This window comes from Lepidochelys olivacea, assembly GCF_965140295.1.
Source record: "Lepidochelys olivacea isolate rLepOli2 genome assembly, chromosome: 3".
Taxonomy (NCBI): Eukaryota; Metazoa; Chordata; order Testudines; family Cheloniidae; genus Lepidochelys; species Lepidochelys olivacea.
Genome location: NC_140413.1, coordinates 212336144 through 212356410, shown reverse-complemented (window position 1 = coordinate 212356410; position 20267 = coordinate 212336144). Strand labels below are relative to the sequence as shown.

The 20267-nt window shown below is 46.2% G+C and overlaps 1 protein-coding gene across 2 annotated transcripts in view; it reads right to left on the bottom strand.

The window, feature by feature from the left end:
• Positions 1-6602: 6602 nt before the first annotated feature.
• The window catches only part of SLC8A1 (solute carrier family 8 member A1), a 337594-nt gene continuing 323929 nt past the window's right edge, over positions 6603-20267 (bottom strand). For both annotated transcript variants that reach the window (XM_084622736.1, XM_084622735.1), the window contains 2 exons: positions 19951-20226; positions 6603-11043 (listed from right to left, as the gene is read on the bottom strand). In XM_084622736.1, coding sequence (XP_084478862.1) covers positions 10667-11043; positions 19951-20226 — 653 coding nt within the window. In that variant the 3' untranslated portion in view covers positions 6603-10666. The remainder of the gene's footprint in view (positions 11044-19950; positions 20227-20267) is intronic.

The window sequence follows — 20267 nt, the reverse complement described above, 5'->3', positions numbered from 1 at the left end:
AGAGGGAGTAAGCATCTGGGTGACAGTGCTGGAATACTACAAACTGTATTATCCCACAACTCCCCATCTCACTGAGAATGTGCCAATTGCTCCAGGAATAAAAAAGGGAAAACTGTGGGAAAGAAGAATTTAAACCACTCTGAGCAGGATGCCATGTAAACCTCATAAGCCAGTGCAGCATGGAAAAGAGCCATGCTGCCAACAGCTGGGGGTGGGGAGAGGAGCAGGGGTTGGCCAAGATACATGCAGGAACTCTGAGATCAATTGGGTTTGCCTCCTCAATTCTTCCAGCCTCCATGCATGGGCCAGGCCCTGCCTATTATCTGTTCATCTGGGTTTTATAAAGTTGCCTATGTCTATGGTACCTGAACGTGTTCTGTGAGGTCTCTACCTGAAGCTGCCAGTGCAGGAAGCAGGAGAGGTGCATGGATGTGCATTTGAGGGCTATAATTGGCCCCATTTTGTTTTTCTCCAGCTCTTTCATATTTATTTTGATAGCTGTGTGATGTGTTGCTACACTGGGGATCTCTTTTACAGGAATGTAGTTTATTCCAGACATTTTACTACTTTACCAAGGATGGCTTCTATTAATAATAGCAAAACTCACTCAAATGTTCATCTGAGACCATTATTTTTTAAATGGGATAAATGAAATGCAGCACCAGCTTTACAAACTCTTCTGATGCTAAGACATGGTGAGGGCAATAATGCAGTTAAAATAATAAACACTACCTTTCAGATTGTCAATTATGCTTGGATGATGTACCAGATAAATCAACCAGCCAGCCAGCATTTCAAACCTCTAGTGTGTTTGGCAAGGATGCTGCTAAATAAAAGGCTTGTAAAGGAAAAAAAAATCCTGTAAAGAGGATTCTATTTGTTGTGTGTTTTCAAGGTCTAAGTTCCCTTAAGAAAGCAATATCCCAAAACTCCCTTTAGACTGATCTTCAAATAGAACAGTCATTTACTGCTTATTTAATTGAGATAATAGGAAAGTCCCAGCTGATTTATTAATAATTTCAACTAAACAGTTCGTTCTAAAGAAGCAAATAATGATATTAAAATAACATCACCTTCTGAAAAAATGTAATTACTAAGTCGTTAAGAAACATTGCTTTCAGGCTTCATTGCTTGTGGGGAAAAAAACCCAAGACAACCCTAGGTGAATTTTAATATGGTGCTAACGAATTGAGAAAAATAACCTTCTAAATTCTGGCAAATGATTAAGAACCTCATCCTGAAAGGTAATGAGCATCTGCTGTGAACTGTAGATTTTGGCAGGAGTTGGTGAGACAGAACAATGGGTAGGAAGTACTCAGTACCTCACTAGATGAGACCTCAGAAAAGAGCTAGCCTTGTATCCAAACAGCTTGGCAATCATATTAAAAACATGAAAATACGATTGCATTAGTCACCTGCTTTGATGCATGCAACACTAGGGAGGTCACTCTCGATTGCTGAGAATTTTAATGTGTCTGTGCCACTGGAGACAATGGTAATATTGCAACAAAATTCAGTGACATCTGTATACATGGTATTGCTTCTCTGTGGCATTTTTATATCCTTGAAATTGAATACCTGCCTCTGCTGTGGTGACTGACTTACTCTATTTTATTTACATCTAGAGAGAGAGCAAGCGCTTATGTGAGTAACTTTACTTATGGGAGGTATCTCACGGAGTTCAATGAGACATAAGATTAGTTATGTGCAAAAGTATTTGCAGGATCAGCACACTCAACTGTGAGCTCCCAGGGTGTGGACCATGCCTTCTCCACGGTATTGTTCAGTTTGCAGCACAATAGGGCCCTGGGACTGGGACCTCTGGGTGTGATTGCATTATTAATATTTAACTGTAATAATTACAGCTCAGTGTGTAAATGGCTGATTTTACAAACTAAGAACAGCCTAATAACCTGTGTAAAGCAGGAGATTCACCCTCCCTCGAAGAGCTCTCCTGTTGTAATCCACCTCCCTGAGAGGTGGTTGCTCTGTCGGTGGGAGAAACTCTCCGGCTGTAATAGTGCTGTCTACATCAGGGGCAGTGAAACCCAGAGGATTCAGGGGGCCTGGGGCAAAGCAATTTTGGGGCCCCTTCCATAAAAAAAAGTTAGTTTTGCCACCCCAAGCGGCGAAGAAAAAAGAAAGAAAAGCCCAAGTTGTGCCGCCAAAGAAAGAAGAGGACATGTGGACCCGCTGCCGGAAGAAGACTGAAGCGGAGTGATTGAGTTGCCGCCGAAGTGCTGCTGATGAGAAAGAGAGGGACTGAAAGACCCACCGCCAAATTGCCGCTGAAATTGCCCCCGCCCTGCCTGCGGGATCCAGGGCAAATTGCCCCACTTGCCCCCCATCTCTGGGCGGCCCTGATCAGGGGTTAGGTTGGTAGAACTACGTTGCTCAGGGGTGTGGATTTTTCACACCCCAAGTGACTTCGTTATACTAATATAGGTATGTAGTGTATACCACATGTGAGATGACTCACTGGTGGGTAAGAGAATAGCCTTTGAGGTAGGACAGTATCCATGCCAGAGCACCCCATTGTGGCCATGGATTTTTGAGAGATGCCTTTCTAACTTGATTTGGAAGCAGAAAAAAAAGGATGATAACTGGAATTTGGAAAATGACAGTACAGGCTGCACGTTTTTACAACATATCATATGGAAGGTTTTGGAGTAGAGTTGTTCGGAGAACAGCTTTCTTCATATTGTGGAGTCTCAGATGAGCTTAAATCTACATCAAGACACAGGCTCTCTTTTAAAAAAGCATTTAGACAGATTAGCTGGGAGAGCCCTCCCAGTGCTAATTTAGGCCTTTACATTAAAGGATACAACGTATCATTTGAGTAAGGTAAGCAGGATAAAGCTGAATGTGTGTGAAGCTAACATTCTTCTTAAAGGAAGGGGACAGACTTGCAGCGGTAGCTTGGTACATAGAGGATTTATTGATTAATTTCTACTCTGTAATGTAGTTAAGTGGATGAAATGCAGTTTTACCTGTAACTTAACTATCTTAAGCAACAAGGAGGTGAAGGTACTGTTTCAGCTTCCTGGGTGCTAGTGGAAAACACAAATCTCTGTCAGGGTGTCTTCCTGGAAAATGTCACCTGTAGCACTCCTCACTGATATCTCACTGGGGCTGTCCTGTCTTAACTCATTCCATCTTAGCACAGTGTGAGTGAATCTCATTCCTGGAATATCTCATAGCATAAGAGAGGAAGGAGAAAAGCCCTGGCTCTTGAAGATGATGCCATAGTGCCTAAAGAGTCTTGTTTGGACTGAACTGTTGGTTCAGAACATTTGAATTAGAGTGGTGAGAAGCCCTTCCCTAGATTCCAAAATAGATTTATGCAAACTGATGAGACTCTGCTCCTATGATTCTTCTAGGGCCTGATCCAGATTTATTATAGTCAATGGGAGTCAACTGGCCAAGGGCCTGGAGGAGCTACTCAAGGGGGAAAATCCTAATGCCTCCCCTTTATTATTTAATTACCTTTTGACTTTTTTGAATTTTAGACTTTGCAATTTCTTTGCTTACAGAAGTGATTTACTAAACGCTGCTATTTACATATATGGTACAGGGCTCACCACTAGCAGCACCTCCTGCTGGCTGTCCTGAGCATTAGCTCTGCCAGGCACTGCGTTCCCCTTCTGGTGGTGTCTTTCCCCCATTCTGTCTCATCCTGTGGCCCCTCTCACTCCAGGAACTCAGTCTCCTCTTTGTGGCTTGGCCCTCTGACCAGCTCATTAAGGCCCTTCCCTTTTGGGGAATTTAAAGTCCTTCCTCCCTAGCAGTCCTAGGCAGTCTTCCATCTCACTGCCCCATAGTGCCACTGCCTCAGTGGCTGGTAGGGGAATGCAGGCCCACCCTCTACACTGGGTTCCAGCCCAAGGACCCTATAACAAGCAGCCAAGGCCTCTGCATGGTCCTACCCCTTGCTGTTGTTTCCCTGGGCTTCTTCCTACTCATCTGACTTCCCCTGCTCTCTGGGCTTTCCAGCCTCTCAATGTCCTCTGCTCAGGGAATAACTGCAACTACACCACTGCCTTCCTACAGCCCTCTGGCTGCTCATTGCTCACGGGGCTTTATCCTGGCCCCACCTGTTCCTGTTCAGCTGGGTCTACTTCTAATTCGTGGCATGCATCCTGGCTCTTCCTCTAGGTGCACCCAGTGGAGCTAATTGGCCTGGCTGGCCACCTTAACCCCTTTCAACCATGTGTGGGGTGACCACCTCATCACATTGTACTTTACTCAAATGAAATACTCATTGCCATTGTCACAGAAGCTAGAGAACTTTGCGCTGTGTAATGACAGAGCTAAATGCTGTCTACAAGACCATGCAAGTATGCTCATCCAATAGCAAAGCCTCACTCCGTGTCAAAGGGCAGAAGAGAAGGGTTATTTGCTAGAGAATGAGGTCTGAGTGGGAAATATGGCATCACAGGCAGAGCTGGAAGCATCCCTACTAGGGTGAAGGAAGGGGCAGCCCTGGTGCCAGAACCAGGGGGCATAGCCTGACCTGTCCACTTTCTGCCAGGGCGGATACTGCCCCCTTCCCCTCCTCTTCCCCCCCGAGGCCCCATCCCTGGGCCAGGCCAGTGTGGAGCCTGGCTCGGGAGCCCGGGCAGCTGTGGAGAGCCTTATTGTAATTCCAGGAGGTGGGCGGTGCAGGAGGGCTGAGAGTAGCCCCTAGCCCATGTCCGTGCCCCCCGGGCTCCCCGCCTGAGTGAGGGCAGGTGGAGGGTCCGCAACTCCGTGCCGGCTCCCCACAGCTGCCCATGCGACTCTGTCCCATACTTTGCTCCAGCTGGGGCTGGGGCCTCGGAGCTGCAGCCAGGCTGTGGTAAGAGGTGTGCAGACCCTTCATCTGCCCTGGGCGGGAGGTTTGGGGGGCAGGGACACAGGCCAGGGGCTGCTCTCAGCAGGCCCCCTGCACCACAGGCAGGTGGAGGGTCATCGCAGCTCCCCACAGCTGTCTGCGTGGCTCTTACCAGGGCTGGGCTGCGGCGCCGAGACTCAGGCAGGGGGCTGCTTTTGCATCACTCCAGCTTCTGGCTTGGCTGGGGGCAAAGCCTCTAGGGGAAGAGGAGGGGCGGTGGTGGGCCCTGGGGTGGGGGCCCATGCCCTGCCCCTTTTGGGAAGGCTCCAATGCCCTTAGTAGGCCGTATCCTCGCTGTCTCATGTACATTATGGAGCAGGGTCAGAGCTGAGTTCCAAGGGCCTGAAACAACTCTCATTTAAGGCTAGGGGAGTCACGGGTCAGACTCCAAAATAGGCAATAATCCATCTGCACATACGGCTGTCAATTCCCTCAGCCACAAAATTCTGCAGAGTTAGTTACAAAAACAATGGAGGCCCTCCACAGGGACTCTCCACAGGCAGGGCAGGGACTAGCCTCATGAAGCACGTTACTTGAAGCTTTACTCTTTAATATTATAGAATGTTTTGTTAATGCAAGAGTGATAAAGACACATTCAGGCAGCCTACCCCAGCCTCTGTCATTGCACCTTCACCTTAGCAACCAGCCCTGACTGTAAGAGCGCAAGTTAACAGGCACAGGTTGGACACGTGCCAGCCCACAGCAGGTCACAAGAATGCAGCAGGTTGTTTACATGCACAAGGCAGGGCAGGGGTTACACCCGTTTTTGTAGGTCAAACTCATTCTGTGCACAAACATGTGTATGTAGAAACTGACACCAGAGCGGAGAACATGATCTTTAGTAACTTAACTGCTGCATTACTGCTTGTTAACTGGGGGCCTAATCCTGCTCCCAGCACTAACCTACATGAGAGCAGGAATAGGGCCTGCGTAAATGAAAGATGGCAATACTAAGGGCTGGTCTACATTAGGAAATTAGGTCAGTATCACTGTGTTGCACAGGAGTGTGAAAAAAAAATCCACACCCGAGTGCTGCAGTTAGTCTGATCTAACCCCTGCTGTAGATAGCCAAAGTCTCCCATCGACCTAGCTGCCACCTCTTGGGAAGGTGGAGTACCTACGTGGACAGGTGAAGCTCTCCTGTTGGCCTTGATATCGTCTTCATTGAAGCACCACAGTGGCGGTGGTCAGCTGCAGCAGTTTATGTGCAGCCATATCCTAAGGGCCATATATTGCCCTTGAGGCATATATGCAACCCCATTGATGGTAGGCCTAGCACAGATAAAGGGCAGTATGTAACCTTAAAGAGTCTAATGGTCTCTTAATGCTCCGGAGATTTCCATGCATAACTCTGACGGTCTCTACTGGGAGTTACCTAAATCCCGTGCATGTCATCAGAGAATAGATTTCCAAATGCATAGGGGTGATAGCACACTGAACTGGCCGTATGCTGCAGCCATGGGAAAGGAAGATGGGAAACAAGAGATGAAATGGGGCATGGCATGGAAAAGCATGGCTACATCTTTGAGCAGATGCTGCATTAAGTTCAGAATAGTGTTTGCCTCTGTGGCTACAACAGCTGACATTTGCAACTGACTCTTCTTAGGTGTTCACTGGTTCTTTCTAGTCAATGAAAGATACACATGAAGCAAACCAATAAATACAAAGAATGAGGAGAGACAATGAGAGGAGAGATGTCCCATAGAGAATATGCAGCCACACTACTGTGTACATCAGAAACAATTAGAAACTTTATTTTTCTGTGTGGCTGTGCATGATGGATAAGGATCATCACAATCAGTGTACTTGCTGCCTATGACTGTGGACAATACACACAAATAAAAATTAATGAACCCAAACAAATGAAATGAAATCATTGTACACAAAGGCAATCATAATCCTGAACAACAAGAATCAGGCTCTAATTCCCTTCCCTACCCCCCGCCCCAAGAATAAAAATTAAAAGAAAAAAAACCCACTCTCATTTAAAGTGAAAAATGAGTTTACAAGAAAAAAAATCAGTTTATTCCTAGGTGAAAACACACAACAAGATAATTAAACCCTTCCACAGCTTGTTCAGAATGAGTGCAAAATCTCCCCCCTTCCCCGGCCCACTGGGTACACCAATGTCAGACATGCCCTTATGCTGGATCTGAAGATGCTACCGAAGGACATGCTGGCTGTGATTTAGGGAGTGGGAAAGAGTGGAAAAGGAAAAAAAAAAAAAGCTAGTAATGCTAATGCAAAGTAGTATCTCTGCAATTCCTCTTTTAGATATTTCATTCATATTATACAAGGAAAGCTTCTCCTCAGATGTGAATTGACATCACTCCCTTGGGGTCAATGGAGAGAAGCTAATTCACACCAGCTGAGGGTTTGAGCCAGTTATTTATAAGCCACTGGCTTGTGCTTCTATTTTCCATGGTTTTTAAATGTGAACATGTCAAAGTATCTTTACTATGTTGAGTTTAGGGGAATCAAATGGGAGGTACAAAGGCTGCTAAGACCATGGTGCTGTCACCCCAAACTTCTTCTTGCTTCTCATTTGTCTTGGTAAAACAGTCCTTTAGGGACCAATACTGCCACACTTCCTTATGCCTTGTCGCCTCTTGCTACACAGCTTGGCCCACTGAAATCCATGGGGTGACTCATGCAGCAGGATTGGGCTCTCAGAGAGTGGGAACGTCAGCTGTGAAATTGTCATCTGCTCTGTGCAGAAATGCTTCCCTGCTCTTGAACATAGCTATGTGGTGCACTCAGTCACAAGGGCTGGGACTGACCCTGCCCAGGCACTTCTATACTGAGGGATGATAACGTCAGGGGTGGAAGTGGGCCGGGAGGTATGGGCTTTGGGGAACAAGGGCTTTCGGAAAACACAGTGCCCAGGAAGTGGGTCCTGCAGACCTGCTCTGCCTCCCAGGAGCATCTATTCTCCCAGGCACACCGAGGTAGCAAGTCCATTGCTACACCGGACAACTCTGCTGCCTGGTGCATGCAGGGGTAGGGGGCAGAGCCATTACCTGCCTCTTTCCTGCTCCCTTTGGGGCACTGTGCCCTCCTGGGGGAGGGGGTGCTCCTGTGCTTCTCTGCGTGAAGGGACAGCAATTCTGCGGGGCCTGGACTCAGGCACCCCAAGCGAGGGAGAAAGGTCCTGAGACTGCCCAGCTCCATCACGGTGCAACTCATGGAAGGGCAGGGCAGAATCTCCTGCTAAGTGACCACGCCCCAGATTGCAGCCTGTGGGTCAAGAGTCCATGTGGGCAGACCCCTTTGCTGGCTCAGGGCCTCAGGTTCAAACTCAATACATGACTCAGGCTGACAGCCACAGCTTCTCAACATCTCACCCCTTCTTCCTGTGCCCATGGCCCCACTGAATCCTGCAACCTGCTCCTCTCTGCTACCCATATTGCCCCACCAGTGTCACAACCAGATCCTCCGCCTTGTCCTCCATGCAGCGCTTCTTGCCCATCATCATGAGTTCAAACCTTCCTGTCCTTAGCTTCAAGGCCCTGCTGAACTCAGTCCTGGCCTCATTCTGGGATCCCACCTACCTCCAGCCCCCCTTATGCCCCTGCTGACCCCTTTGCTCTGTGAGTGATACCAGCCATGGCTCCCCCTCCAATCTCTTCTTACAGCTCCTTCCCTGATGTCAAGTGTGCATAGAATGACCCCTCAATCCCAATGTGTCAGGCCCCACCCTCTCCTGGTTCCAATCCCTCCTGCAGAGCCATTGCTTCTTTGGGGAACAAAAATGGAAAATTAAAGGGTCATACAATGGATGAAAATGAAGGGAAAACCAGATCAGCTAGGGTAGCTCCTTCCTCTAGGACCTCTGACAATGTCTGTCTTTGACATGACAATGTCTCCAGGGTGGGGACAGTCTTGCCACCTGTGCATTGTACAGAGTCGAGCATATTGTTGTGGTGCACAACAGATAATAAATAACGACCACAATAATTCCTAGTGTTAAATGCAATCACTGCTGGACAACGCAAGATTCACCCTGTATCTGGTGAGAACACTTTGACCATTGGAGATCTTGGAGACGTTACGTTCCTCCAACCCCACCATTGACTTCTTCGGTCCTCAAGTAGCCCTAGTTGAAATGCAGTTGTAAAGTCCTGCCGATTGCTTCTGCTTAATGTCCACACACAGGGATGTAACTAACCCTCAGAGACGGTGAGCAGGAGAACAGAAATGGCGCCCGGGGGTTCTACAGCTGCCGCTCACAAACACCGATGATATCTGACATCTGTTGCAGCCACAGAAGATGGAAAATAGCCACACTGGGAAAAACTGATGCTTACAAAAAAACCCAGGCATGGTTTGCTTATTCAGGGGCTGGTGCTGCCACTCATGCCCAGGCTGACTAGTACTTAACCCCTTTGTGTTCAAAGCGACTAGTCACGGGACAAAGTTCTATGCTCCATGAGCAAGGGTGGCAGGCTCTGACCCTTAAAATAGTATGTTAATCTTTATGGACCTGATGCAGAACCTACTGAAGTCAATGGAAGTATTTGCATTGACTTCAGTGCGCTCTGGATCACCCCATATGGGTAAATTCCTGCCCCACTGAAGTCAATGGGAATTTTGCCATTGACTTAATGGAGTCAGGATTTCACTCTAAGACTTTATGATGCATTTTGCACAGATTCTTCTCTTTAGCATTTATAGCTGCACAGTTCTTTGTTATTGCTCCTTAAAAACCCCTGTGTAGAGTGCTAAAGGGTTAGCCACTTCCTGTTATCCCATTAAGAAAAAATACCAAACCAAAACAAAAACCAAACCTGGGTGAAAAGAAAACTCACTCTCTTCTTCAGCATCTGATCCACACTGCTGAATGGACTATTGCTATACAATGCTATATACAGATATGGGTTACTTCATTCATGCAAAGTGTTACAAGTACCACAACAGCATTCCCCATCAGGAATATGAGACAGGAGCAATGCACTAGGGACTGGGCAGGAAATAGACGGTAACGAAAGTAAAGCCCACAAGATTTTGTCAGAACTAAAACAGGGACTTGAGACAAAGGGTTTGGACAGGTGCCTGCAAGGCACAGCGGGGGCGTGGGGTGGGCGGGCTCGCTGATTTTGTTTGCAGGGTATGGGGAGAGGGCATGCTGATCATAATACAGCCAAAAATTAAGGAAATGGCTTGCACTGTTCTTGTGACTCTCAACATGTCAACAACTGAATAATAAATGGGGCATCCAAGCAAGAACAGCAGTGGGGTTTCCATCCTATTGGTAGAAAGCTCTTGAACCCCTGGACTTCCTTCTTCAGTCCAGACTCTTGTTTTCATTCAGTGGAGACAGATCTGCATGTCCTCAATATATGAAGGCAAATAGACTTTTGTAAGAAAGTCATGAAGTCCCCTATTCCTCGCCTTCCCTCCACCACTTGGCTTCTTAACAGCTATTCTGGCCCTTGCATTACTGAAAAGCCCAAATTACATTTCAGATCAATCCTCCCCAGGGGGCTGGGTGGGCGGAACAATAAAGTCAATATCATTCACTCTTGTAGGTAGAGTTGCAAAGATGGCCCTGCATCTGTGACTCCTTTAATATGCTGCAACCCCTGGTTAAGAATCTTGCTGAATTCTTACTCCTGCCTAGTACAAAGAATGCTCAAGCTGCATTCCATCAGCAGGTAAATGAACATGGCAAATGTCTTTTCTTTTTCCTCTGTTCGTTATACACAATGTTGTATCTCTAGCTATACCTATATAGCTTTCTATATAGATACATATAGATCTCTAGTGATGTATTTACTATCTCTGATTGTTCCTTTAGAAGCCCTTTATGTGGCAGTAGGCTTCCAGAGATGAGAATAATATGTACAAGAGCCAAAGGAGCACAAAGAGGGATGATGTCAGAAGCTTGGCAGTCCGCGGCCCGCCTAGCTCACCTCCAATCTCTGGTCTCCGCCGGTAAAGCAGCACGCCCACACTGATAAAAGCAAAAATGGTGAAGAGGGTGACGGAGAAAGCCAAGGTGCCAGGGGAGACGTAGAACACTTCCCCGTTTGCTGCGTGGTAGATGGCAGCGATGGACCAGGCCACGCCAATCCCTAGGAAAACATTCACAGCATTGCTCCCGGTGACGTTCCCAATCGAGGCGTCGGCATATTGATCCTGCGTAGCCGCCACTTTGCTGGCAAAGGTGTCTGCAAAGCGAGAAGAAAAGCAGCCAGTCAGGTGGCAATAAAATAAGTTGCCTTGGAAAGGGCTACCCTGGTGCTGTTGCAAGTCTTTTCCTACTGGAGGACAGAGCTCCCGACAAGCTGGTCAAGATAACAGCTTGGCATCAAAGGTACATCTCCACTGCAGGTGAAAGTGGGACAGTAGCATGGCTGGCCAAACCTGAGCTAGCTTTAATCTAGCTATAGCAGGGTGCGTGTGGTGGCATGAGCTTCAGCATGGGCTAGCTGCCCCAGTACGAGCTTGCCAGGGACTCAGGCAGCTAGCCCATGCTACCATATCAACACTACCCTTATTATTCATGCTCACTAGAGTAAAGCTAGAAAAGGCACGCCCATCCATGGTGCAATCACACCTTCGCTTGCAGTGCAGGCATACTCCCCAGAGATTGTATGATGGGGCAGCATCCAGCCACGTTTGGAGTGACAGTCAAGGCCCTGTGTGATGAAGTCCAAACCCTTGGAATGAAAAGCTTTCCCTGAGGAGACCTGGACCAAGATCCCATCTCCCAAAGCTCCCTGCAAGAGTTAGAGGACCCCTGACAAAACACTTCCTGACCTCTTCCCCCAGACACACGTTCTCTTGCCTGAAGCTGGCAGTTTCCCCACCTCCTCAGGCCTTTTCTTTTCCTCAGAACTAGCTCCTAGGCACCTCCATTGTATATGAGTCACTCACTGGCTTATGGCGTCCTCCTTACACAAAACAAATGCTACAAGCATGTACTGTCATCTCCCAAAAGGCTGTAATAAGTGCTTCCACAGGATATAGTATCTTGGAACATTACTGTACAATAATGTAGCACACATATGACAGGTCTTTTGCAGCTGCATGGGTCTCTGGGAGTTGGCTCTCATGGGCAACAGCAAACCAGACAGCATTCCCTGGATGTGGGTTTGTCTGGAGCAGTGGTTCTCAACCTGTTTACCATTGTGGGCTGCATGTGCAACTCTCTGTGTGTTATGCGGGCCAAATCCACACAATATATATACTGCCTATACGGCCCTGAGGATGTCATATGGGCCACAGCTGTGTGCTGACTGGGCCACAGATTGAGAACCACTGATCTGGAGAGATGTGTAATAGACTGCTTGCAAGTGATGGTCCCATGGGGTAGGGATAAGTTGGTTCTGCTGGCTCACTGAGGCAGGTGAATCTTTTCTACACTGATGGAGAGAGGATCTAGGGTGTGTGCTGAGCAGTCCTAGGGGAGGGACTCTAGAAACAGCCCAGCCTAGGGAAGAGATCTGAGCTAAATTTGATGTTATGGTGTTCATTTCTCTGCCACTCTTGCTCATGTTGAGTAGTACGTGACTCTGCATTTAGTCCTATTGAACTTAGTAGGAGGAAAGATGGCCTTTGCAGTGAGAACATTCACGCATCAGGGTTTTGCAAATATCTGAATGGCTCTAGCCACATTTCTGTGAACTATAACACAAGGGAGACTTCATGATCTCCCTCCGGTGGTCTGTTATCCTTTCTACATAGTGCACTGTGGCATGCAGCAGGAGAGATGCTGTCCATATCACCCTGCAGAGGCACTGCCTAGCCTGTAGGTCAAATTACCTGGAGTTCCTACTCAAACCAGACAGACCCTTAGTCTAGGGTAGGCACTCTTTTAGACTTCATGGACTTCAATGTGTAACCTAATGAAATACCCAAGGTAGTGAAGCCCCTACTAAAAACTCTGGGTTGTTACCTATTTAGGATGAATACATTCTTAGGGTGCTTAGCTCTGACATAGCACTGTTCGTCTGCAGACACCAGTGCCTTCCAAAGGAAATGCCGTAGTCTGTAGCTATTTACAAGAGCAGCAAGCACCAGTTATGCAGCAATGTTGTACATTTATAATGGGCCCAAGCCTGCACTCCTTGAAGTTAATGGCATAGCTCCCACTGACTTCCGTGGTGCAGGATCAGGGCTGGTGGGCCTCACCCCGGGATGCTATGTACTTAGCTGTGCCTGTCCTTTGTGCCAATGCCTTCCCTCCCTACAGTACAGCCCATGCAAAGGCCAGGGACAATTGTAGTCCCTATGACCAAGGAAGCCCTGGAATTTCCCCCTTGTGTACCTGGGGTCAGAAACTACCCCCTAATGAGGGAGTTGGGTCCTGGTTCACTGCATTGGCCCATGGAGCTAGGTGGGCATGACAAGGGATGTAGGCTGCACCATCCTAATGGATATAGAGCGTGCTGCTCGGGAACTGGCTAAGGCATCCTCCTGTCTCAGAGCTATGATGCATTTGCTCTGAATGCTAGTGGCTAAATGCTATAATCTGCCTCTTGACAAGTTGTATAGCTACTGGATTTGTATTTGTACTCACTCACATGCGGCAAGCATGGCAATTGCCAACTTATGCCTAAAAGAAATCATATCGAAAAGCCAGTTGCATGGGTGTATAAGTGCATTTGATTTGCAACCACAAGGATGAAGTCAAAGCAAAGACACAAAGACATTTCATCAGATGGCATAAAGACAAGGTACAAGAGGCAATACCGGGATAGCTATGCCCTTTGTGCTTACGCTTGCCTCTGCATTTTCCATACAGCCCTGCCACATTGACTGCTCAGGGAATCAGCCAGGGGTCTTGTAGGAGAAAGGCTGTATTGTAATGCACACACGTCAGAGGGCAGAATTAAGGCTGTGCCGACACTTTTCATGATGGACTGAGTTCTGCTGGTGAGCACACCAAGCTTTCGAGCTTACACGAGCACTTCTTCAGGTCTGGGAAACATACTCAATGCTCTGGTCCAAGCTACAGAATTACTTTGATGTAAGTACGTATGCACATCCCTAAGTGACACAGTTACCCCAACCTAAGCGCCAGGGTAGATGGCACTTCATTGGCGGAGGGCTTCTCCCACCGATATGGCTACTGCTTCTCAGGGATCTGTCGACGGGAGAAGTTTGCCCCTTGGCGTAGGAGCACATTCACTTCAGCACTACAGCGGCACAGCTGCATTGGTGCAGCTGCGCCAATACATCATGTTAAGTGTAGCCCTGTCCAGAGTATGTTTCCCAGACCTGAAAACCAGCTCTGTGGAAGCTTGAAATCTGGTCTCGCTCACCAACAGAAGCTGATCCAGTAAAAGACATTACCTCACCCCCTTGTCTCTCTAATACCGGAGACTGACAAGGCTACAATACTGCCTGCTTTTCATGATATCATTCCCTGAGTTCTGAGTGCTTCAGTTTGCAATCTTACCTTGCTCTTAATGACGGATTTCTGTAATGGAATTTTATACATCTCTCCCCTGTCTCTCCTGAGTCTCCTTCCCTAAGCTAAATAGGTCTAAGACCTGATCCTGCAAGTTATTCTACATGGGTGGCTGGATTTCTGTCCACTGATTTCTATGGGGTTCTGCATGCTCCATTTGCTGGATCAAAACTCCTATCTTTAAAAACTCTCTCCTCATCCCAAAGTCTTTACAAGCCTCTAATGATTTCCTTTGCCTTCCTCTGGCCCTTTCCTATTTCTGCTTTCTCCCTTCTGAGATGGGGTGCCCAAAGTGATGGCATCAGTTTATTTATTGGCTTTATAATCTTGTCAACCTCACTCTCCATCCCTTTCTTAAGAAAGCCTATTATCCTCCTGGCTTTTTGATCACCACTGAGCAGAAGTTTGCATTGAACGGTTACGCCAGGCTGATCTATTTTTCCTGAGTGCTTGCAATTAAGTTAGAACCCTTCCGACTATGAGCTGCTCAGATGGTTATTCCTCTATGCAGTACCTTGCTATGCAATATTTCTGCTTGACACCATCTTGCCCAAACATCTAGCTTTGTAAATTCCCCCTGAAGTACCCGGCGACCCTGTCTAGTCTGACTAAGCTCAATAAATTTTGTGTACTCCAGATTTTTTTTTGCCTTTCAAGTAAGGCATCTCCTGTTTCAATAAAAAGCCTCTATTTAACTGTTCCATCAACAGCTCAAGGCATGGCACTGGATTAAATTTCTTACTGATATAGCTGGTTGAAATTTTTCTATCAAAACTTGGTTTGCAATGGAAAATAGGGTTTTCAGCTCAATGAAAATCTTGGCAGAAAGTGACTGCATTCCTCAAAACACTGGTGGTTTTTAGAACAGGTGGCACAAACCCCTGTCAGGGAGGGGGTTTATGTCCAGGTTTGCTTGGTCCTGTCTCAGCACAGGGGCTGGACTTGATGATCTTGCAAGGTCCCTTCCACCCTGACATTTCTATGATTCTACACCAAGGCCTTAACCACAAAACCAAGCCCCCAGCCTCCCCTTCCCTGTCACTTACCCACCAACTTTATTTTTTCCCTAATATTGAGACACTAACTCATGGCCAGGAAGGGACGTATCCCATTTAGTCACCTTGCCCAACAATTGCTTTTACTGGAGGAAACGGACCATGCAGTGGCATTAAAGGGATGAGCACTATTTTGTTTAAGTATTCCTACTGTTGATACTTTGCTTACTTAGCTATTAATCAAACAGTGGCCACAGGCCCAATGAAATGAGATTATTGTAATTGATATGGCACATTCAAGAAACACTAGGGCACTGTATTTTTGTATTAAGAATGGAAATGATCAGGCATTGTTCTGTGAATAGCCAGTTGCAGTTTTTAATATATGAAAGACTGTTATTAGGCCAGGCACTTTATGTTCTGTATTTTGCCTCTATGTAAGTGATGATGGTTAGAAAAAAGGGCTTAGCTTTTCTTTACAAGTCATCTGAATTGAACACTGGACTGTGCATTTGCCCCCTGCACTCGAGTCCACCACATTGCTGTGGAGTGCAGCCATTTTCCTCTGGTGTGCACCTGGAGCCTTGCAGGCATAGAAAAGTTGTAAGTGATGTTTAGATTATGCACTATGGATCACAAAGAACTTGTTATTTCAAATAAATAAGAACAGACATACCCACAAAAAGCGGAATTCTCTGTTTTGTCGCTCAGTAAAATAAATGTAGTTTTGTTAGCCCTTCTGGGACCTGATGGGACTCCTGGTTGCTCCCTAGCATTGGGGGGTCCTGTATGAGCACCCGTGTCATTGGTTTTATGCAGCGTTGCCAACTCTTGCAATTTTATTGCGAGTCTTGTGATATTTAGGGCTTTCCTGAAGACCCAGCTCCTACAGTCTTCGCATTTTAAAAAAAATACAGTAAATTTCTAGCTGTTGTGGTTATAGTGAAAGGCTTGAAAATGTGATCCTTTTATGCTCTACAACAAGGCGGCAAATAAAACACCCTCCCCGCCCCCCAGTCTATTTTTGTAAGTTAATATCATGATTTTTTAGGGCCTGACTCCTGATATTTGAATGCTTGGAGTTGGTGATACTGTGCATGATCAAAATATATCTCAGCTGGACTTGTTGTGGTCATGGTCATGGTCTCTTGAATGTCAGTTATGCCTGGTAAGCCCAGCCCATAGTAAGGGGTGGAGGGAACAGTGGAGACATTCTGACACAGGAGACACAAGGCATCCTGGAGCAACCAGGTTCTTAGGATGTAACTTCCAATTTCCTTAATGAAGGCTTCCTTGCTCACCCTGTTTGATTCAGTCTGTTAAAAGAAGACAGAACGCCACGGAGTATGGAACTATAGGAATACTTATATCAGCTGATAATACGATGCTATGAAGAACAGTCTCTTCTTTGCCTCTCTCAGGCCCCTTTGCCAAGTCTCTGCTAACCATGACTGCTTCTGAGGCAGTCTAATCAGTCTGAGGCCTATCTCCAAACAACAGGTATTAGAGGACTCTTCAGATGTTTCACTAGAAACACTTCTAACAGCTATTCACACTCAACCACCTAATTTTGATTCATCTGGATCAAAGCTGAATCTGGTCTCATCAGAGGTGTTCCATGCAGAACAAAGGACCTGAATGCAGAACAATGTGTGAGAGATCAAGGGAGAATATTAAAGAAGCAGAAGTTCAGAATGAGAACATGGGATTGCAACTCTGGCAGGGGTTTGAATAAAATACAGCAATTTTCTACACTGAAAAACTGAGGGCATGGAAAACTTTTTAAAGCTTACAGAGATATTAGGTATTTTGGAATCTGTGGAAAAGAGGAGTTAGTTCTTTGAAATACTTTCCAGGGTACTGAATTGTCTTCTCAAATTTCAGCTCTCTACCCTATTAGATAGTCTAAAAATAGGCCGCATACCTTTCAAATCTCTCCCAGTTTAACAAGTGTCTGCTTTAGCTGTCTCAACAAGAATAGTCCCATGGTAATTTTAGCAATACCATAGGAGTGGTATTAAGACTATGATACGGAGGAGGAGGGAAAACATACTACTTGTAAAGAAATTGATCTTTACTTTCCTCAATATCAGCAGAACTACTCAAAATTGTACCACATGGAATTCTTGTTTCTAGGTTTCCAAGTTTCCCACAAAATTGAAGATTAAAGATTAAAAAAAACAAAACAAAAAAACCCACTTTTTTTGTAAACTAGGATTTATTTTATCCACACAATCAGTTCAAAAGGATGCTTGTTGAAATGGAGAGGACAGTGTGGGTCTTGATGAGGCTGTGTCAGATAATTCTTTGTTGCCTGACTACAAAGGTTTGTTGGTTTTTAAACCTCTCCTTTTCTTTTGCCATTTTTTGTTTCCATATTCGATGGCAAACCAATAGCTTGTGTGTCTGTCTCTTTCCATGCCTAAATGCAATGGGCCCAGTTCACATACCCTTCCTCACACTGACTAGCACATGAGCTGTTCCAGTGGATTCTGTAAGGAGCTGGGTAACTGGGATGGCAGGGTTGGACTATGCTGGGAGAGGGATCCTGGGGGGAGTGCAATTAGAGTCAGTGACACTGATGTTGTTACTGGGGCATTGTGATTGTGGGGGGGTGGTAATTGACATCATCTGTTATTTGGAGAGTGAGGTCATAGAGTGTAAGGCCAGAAGGGACCGCCAGGTCATCTAGTCTGACCTCCTTCCTAGCACAGGCCGCTAAACCCCCACCCAGTTACCCCTGAATGGAGCCCAATAACCTGTATTAGCCTAAAGTATTACAGCCCTCAGGAGACTAAAATGCAGGGACAGGAAATTGCTAAAGGGCATGTGAAAAAAGGGCATGTAAAAGCTACTAGGCTAGAAAGGAAAGAAAGGCAGCTGAGTAGTAACATTCTTGGTACATAAACAGGCTCTTCTCAAAAAGGGTCTCAAGGTGCTTTATGCCCATTAATAAACAGCAGCGCAACATCTCCCCCATTTCTGGTTCTGCAAAACTAAAGCTGATCCAAACCTGTTACTGAGATGAGACACAAGAGGAATCTTTTATCCCACCCAACCCAGTCTTCCTCTTTGGTGGTTTGGATAATATGAGCCTCAGAGCCCATCCAGCCCTCGTTTTGGTTGGGAAAAAATAAACCCTGACTAATGAGGTTTCACAAAAACAAGACACAAGACTCCTTGGCCCATTTCTAATTAGCACATAGCATCATTTGTTGAAATACAGAGCTGGTGTTACCAGCTGATAGGAGGTAGGGAACATGGTGCTATTGGCTCCATTCCACCTGCTCTTCCCAGTCCTCTCTGAAAGCTCCTGTCAGGTCCTGGGCAGCTCCTTCCTTCCCTGCCAGGCTTCTCTCTGCTCCCTGCAGGGGAACAGGGAACCCAGAGCTGTAGTGGGAAGCACCTCTCTTTCTACCCCCAGCAGCCAGCCAGCAGCCCCTGTCCTGTGGAACATGACCGGAGAGTGAGATGAACGAGGTGTAGAGGCTGATCTGGCTGTGATATGGGAGAGATGGACAGCACAGTGCAGCTAACAACTCTGGGAGTCCTTGGTGAGCCTTCTCTATATGGCTACTGATTCCTTACACTTCTGTCGTGTACCCTTTTCTCTGTCTCCTCAAAGCTCCTCTTCACAGGGAGCTCTCCCCAGGTTGCTGCCCACTCTCCTCACCCCTCTGTACCGGCTCTGTCCTTTGAGGCAAGGTGGAGCTGCAGCAAACATAGGCTCCAGGTGAGGGTGTACCATTGACTGACATAAGGGTGAGACACTATTCTCAATATTATTTTCTAGGCCATCCCTTTACCTCCTCATGTTTTTGTTCTACTGCAGCTGATGTTTAGCGACAGTGGGACAGACACTGAAAAAAGGACTCACAAAAGGGTCCTAACTATTTAAATACACAATACATAATTTCCTATTATGCCAGATGAAAACCTCAAGTTTCACTCTGCATTTTGTTAATGGGTCCCAGTTAATGGTTGCCAATTAAATATCAGGAGTGTCAGAGAAATATGCACTGTGGATCCATGTAAATCCAGAGTAATTTATAGCAATATACCAGATAGCAGAAATTGGAGCTGTATGTTTTATTATCAGTAGCACCAACAGATTAAAATGACAGTAAGAGTAGCATAGCCAAAAGTACATTACTCTCATTTCACTGGTTTTCCATTCACTTATATACCAATATTAGTGGCGCTGAAAAAATCTTTTGGGATCTAAAAGAAACAAAGAAAGGCTTGCCAGACACAGTAACTATTTTGTTTTAAGGGGATTTTAAAAAACCCAATCCAGTGCAGTTAATGTCATACCTACATGAGGTGTAAATAAACCCAACACTCTGCAGGCAGTGGAGAAAGCAAAAATGTGGATTGACACATGTTACTTTTGCACTCCATGAAACTAGAATTCTAGTCCGAGGAAGAAACCTTGGGTTTGCTGAAGTTAAGACTGTAAATATCAGTTACAAGTTGTTATCAAAACATTAGAAAGCCTGAAAATTCAAAGCTAAAGCTATACTTCAAATAACCCACAGCCATCACTGTTACTAGTTAGCTCTTCATCCAGACCTGGATTTCTGCCTGTTCCCTCTGAATCCCAAATACATAGCACAGGGGGAAGATGGCAGAGATCATGTCAGAAAATTAAATTACTTTTTTACCTGGCACTGAAGTTCCCAAGGCAACAAACACAACTGCAGTCACTGAATCCTTCAGGCCAATGGTGCAGCCAAAATGGGATGCCAAGTCCCCGATGAAAGCTGTCAGCAAACCAATCATTAGGATGGAGACGACGAAGCAGGCCCAGCCATTCCAGTAGTCTGTTGGGGGGACGAAGGCGAAAAGGACTTTCCAGAAGACGGTCAGAAAGTGCATCACATAATCAAAGCAGGAGGGCAGCTTCTCTTCCCCACATTCATCATCGTCATCATCCTCGCCTGGAGCAACAACACCAGAGTCTGATTAAACCCAGAGATGC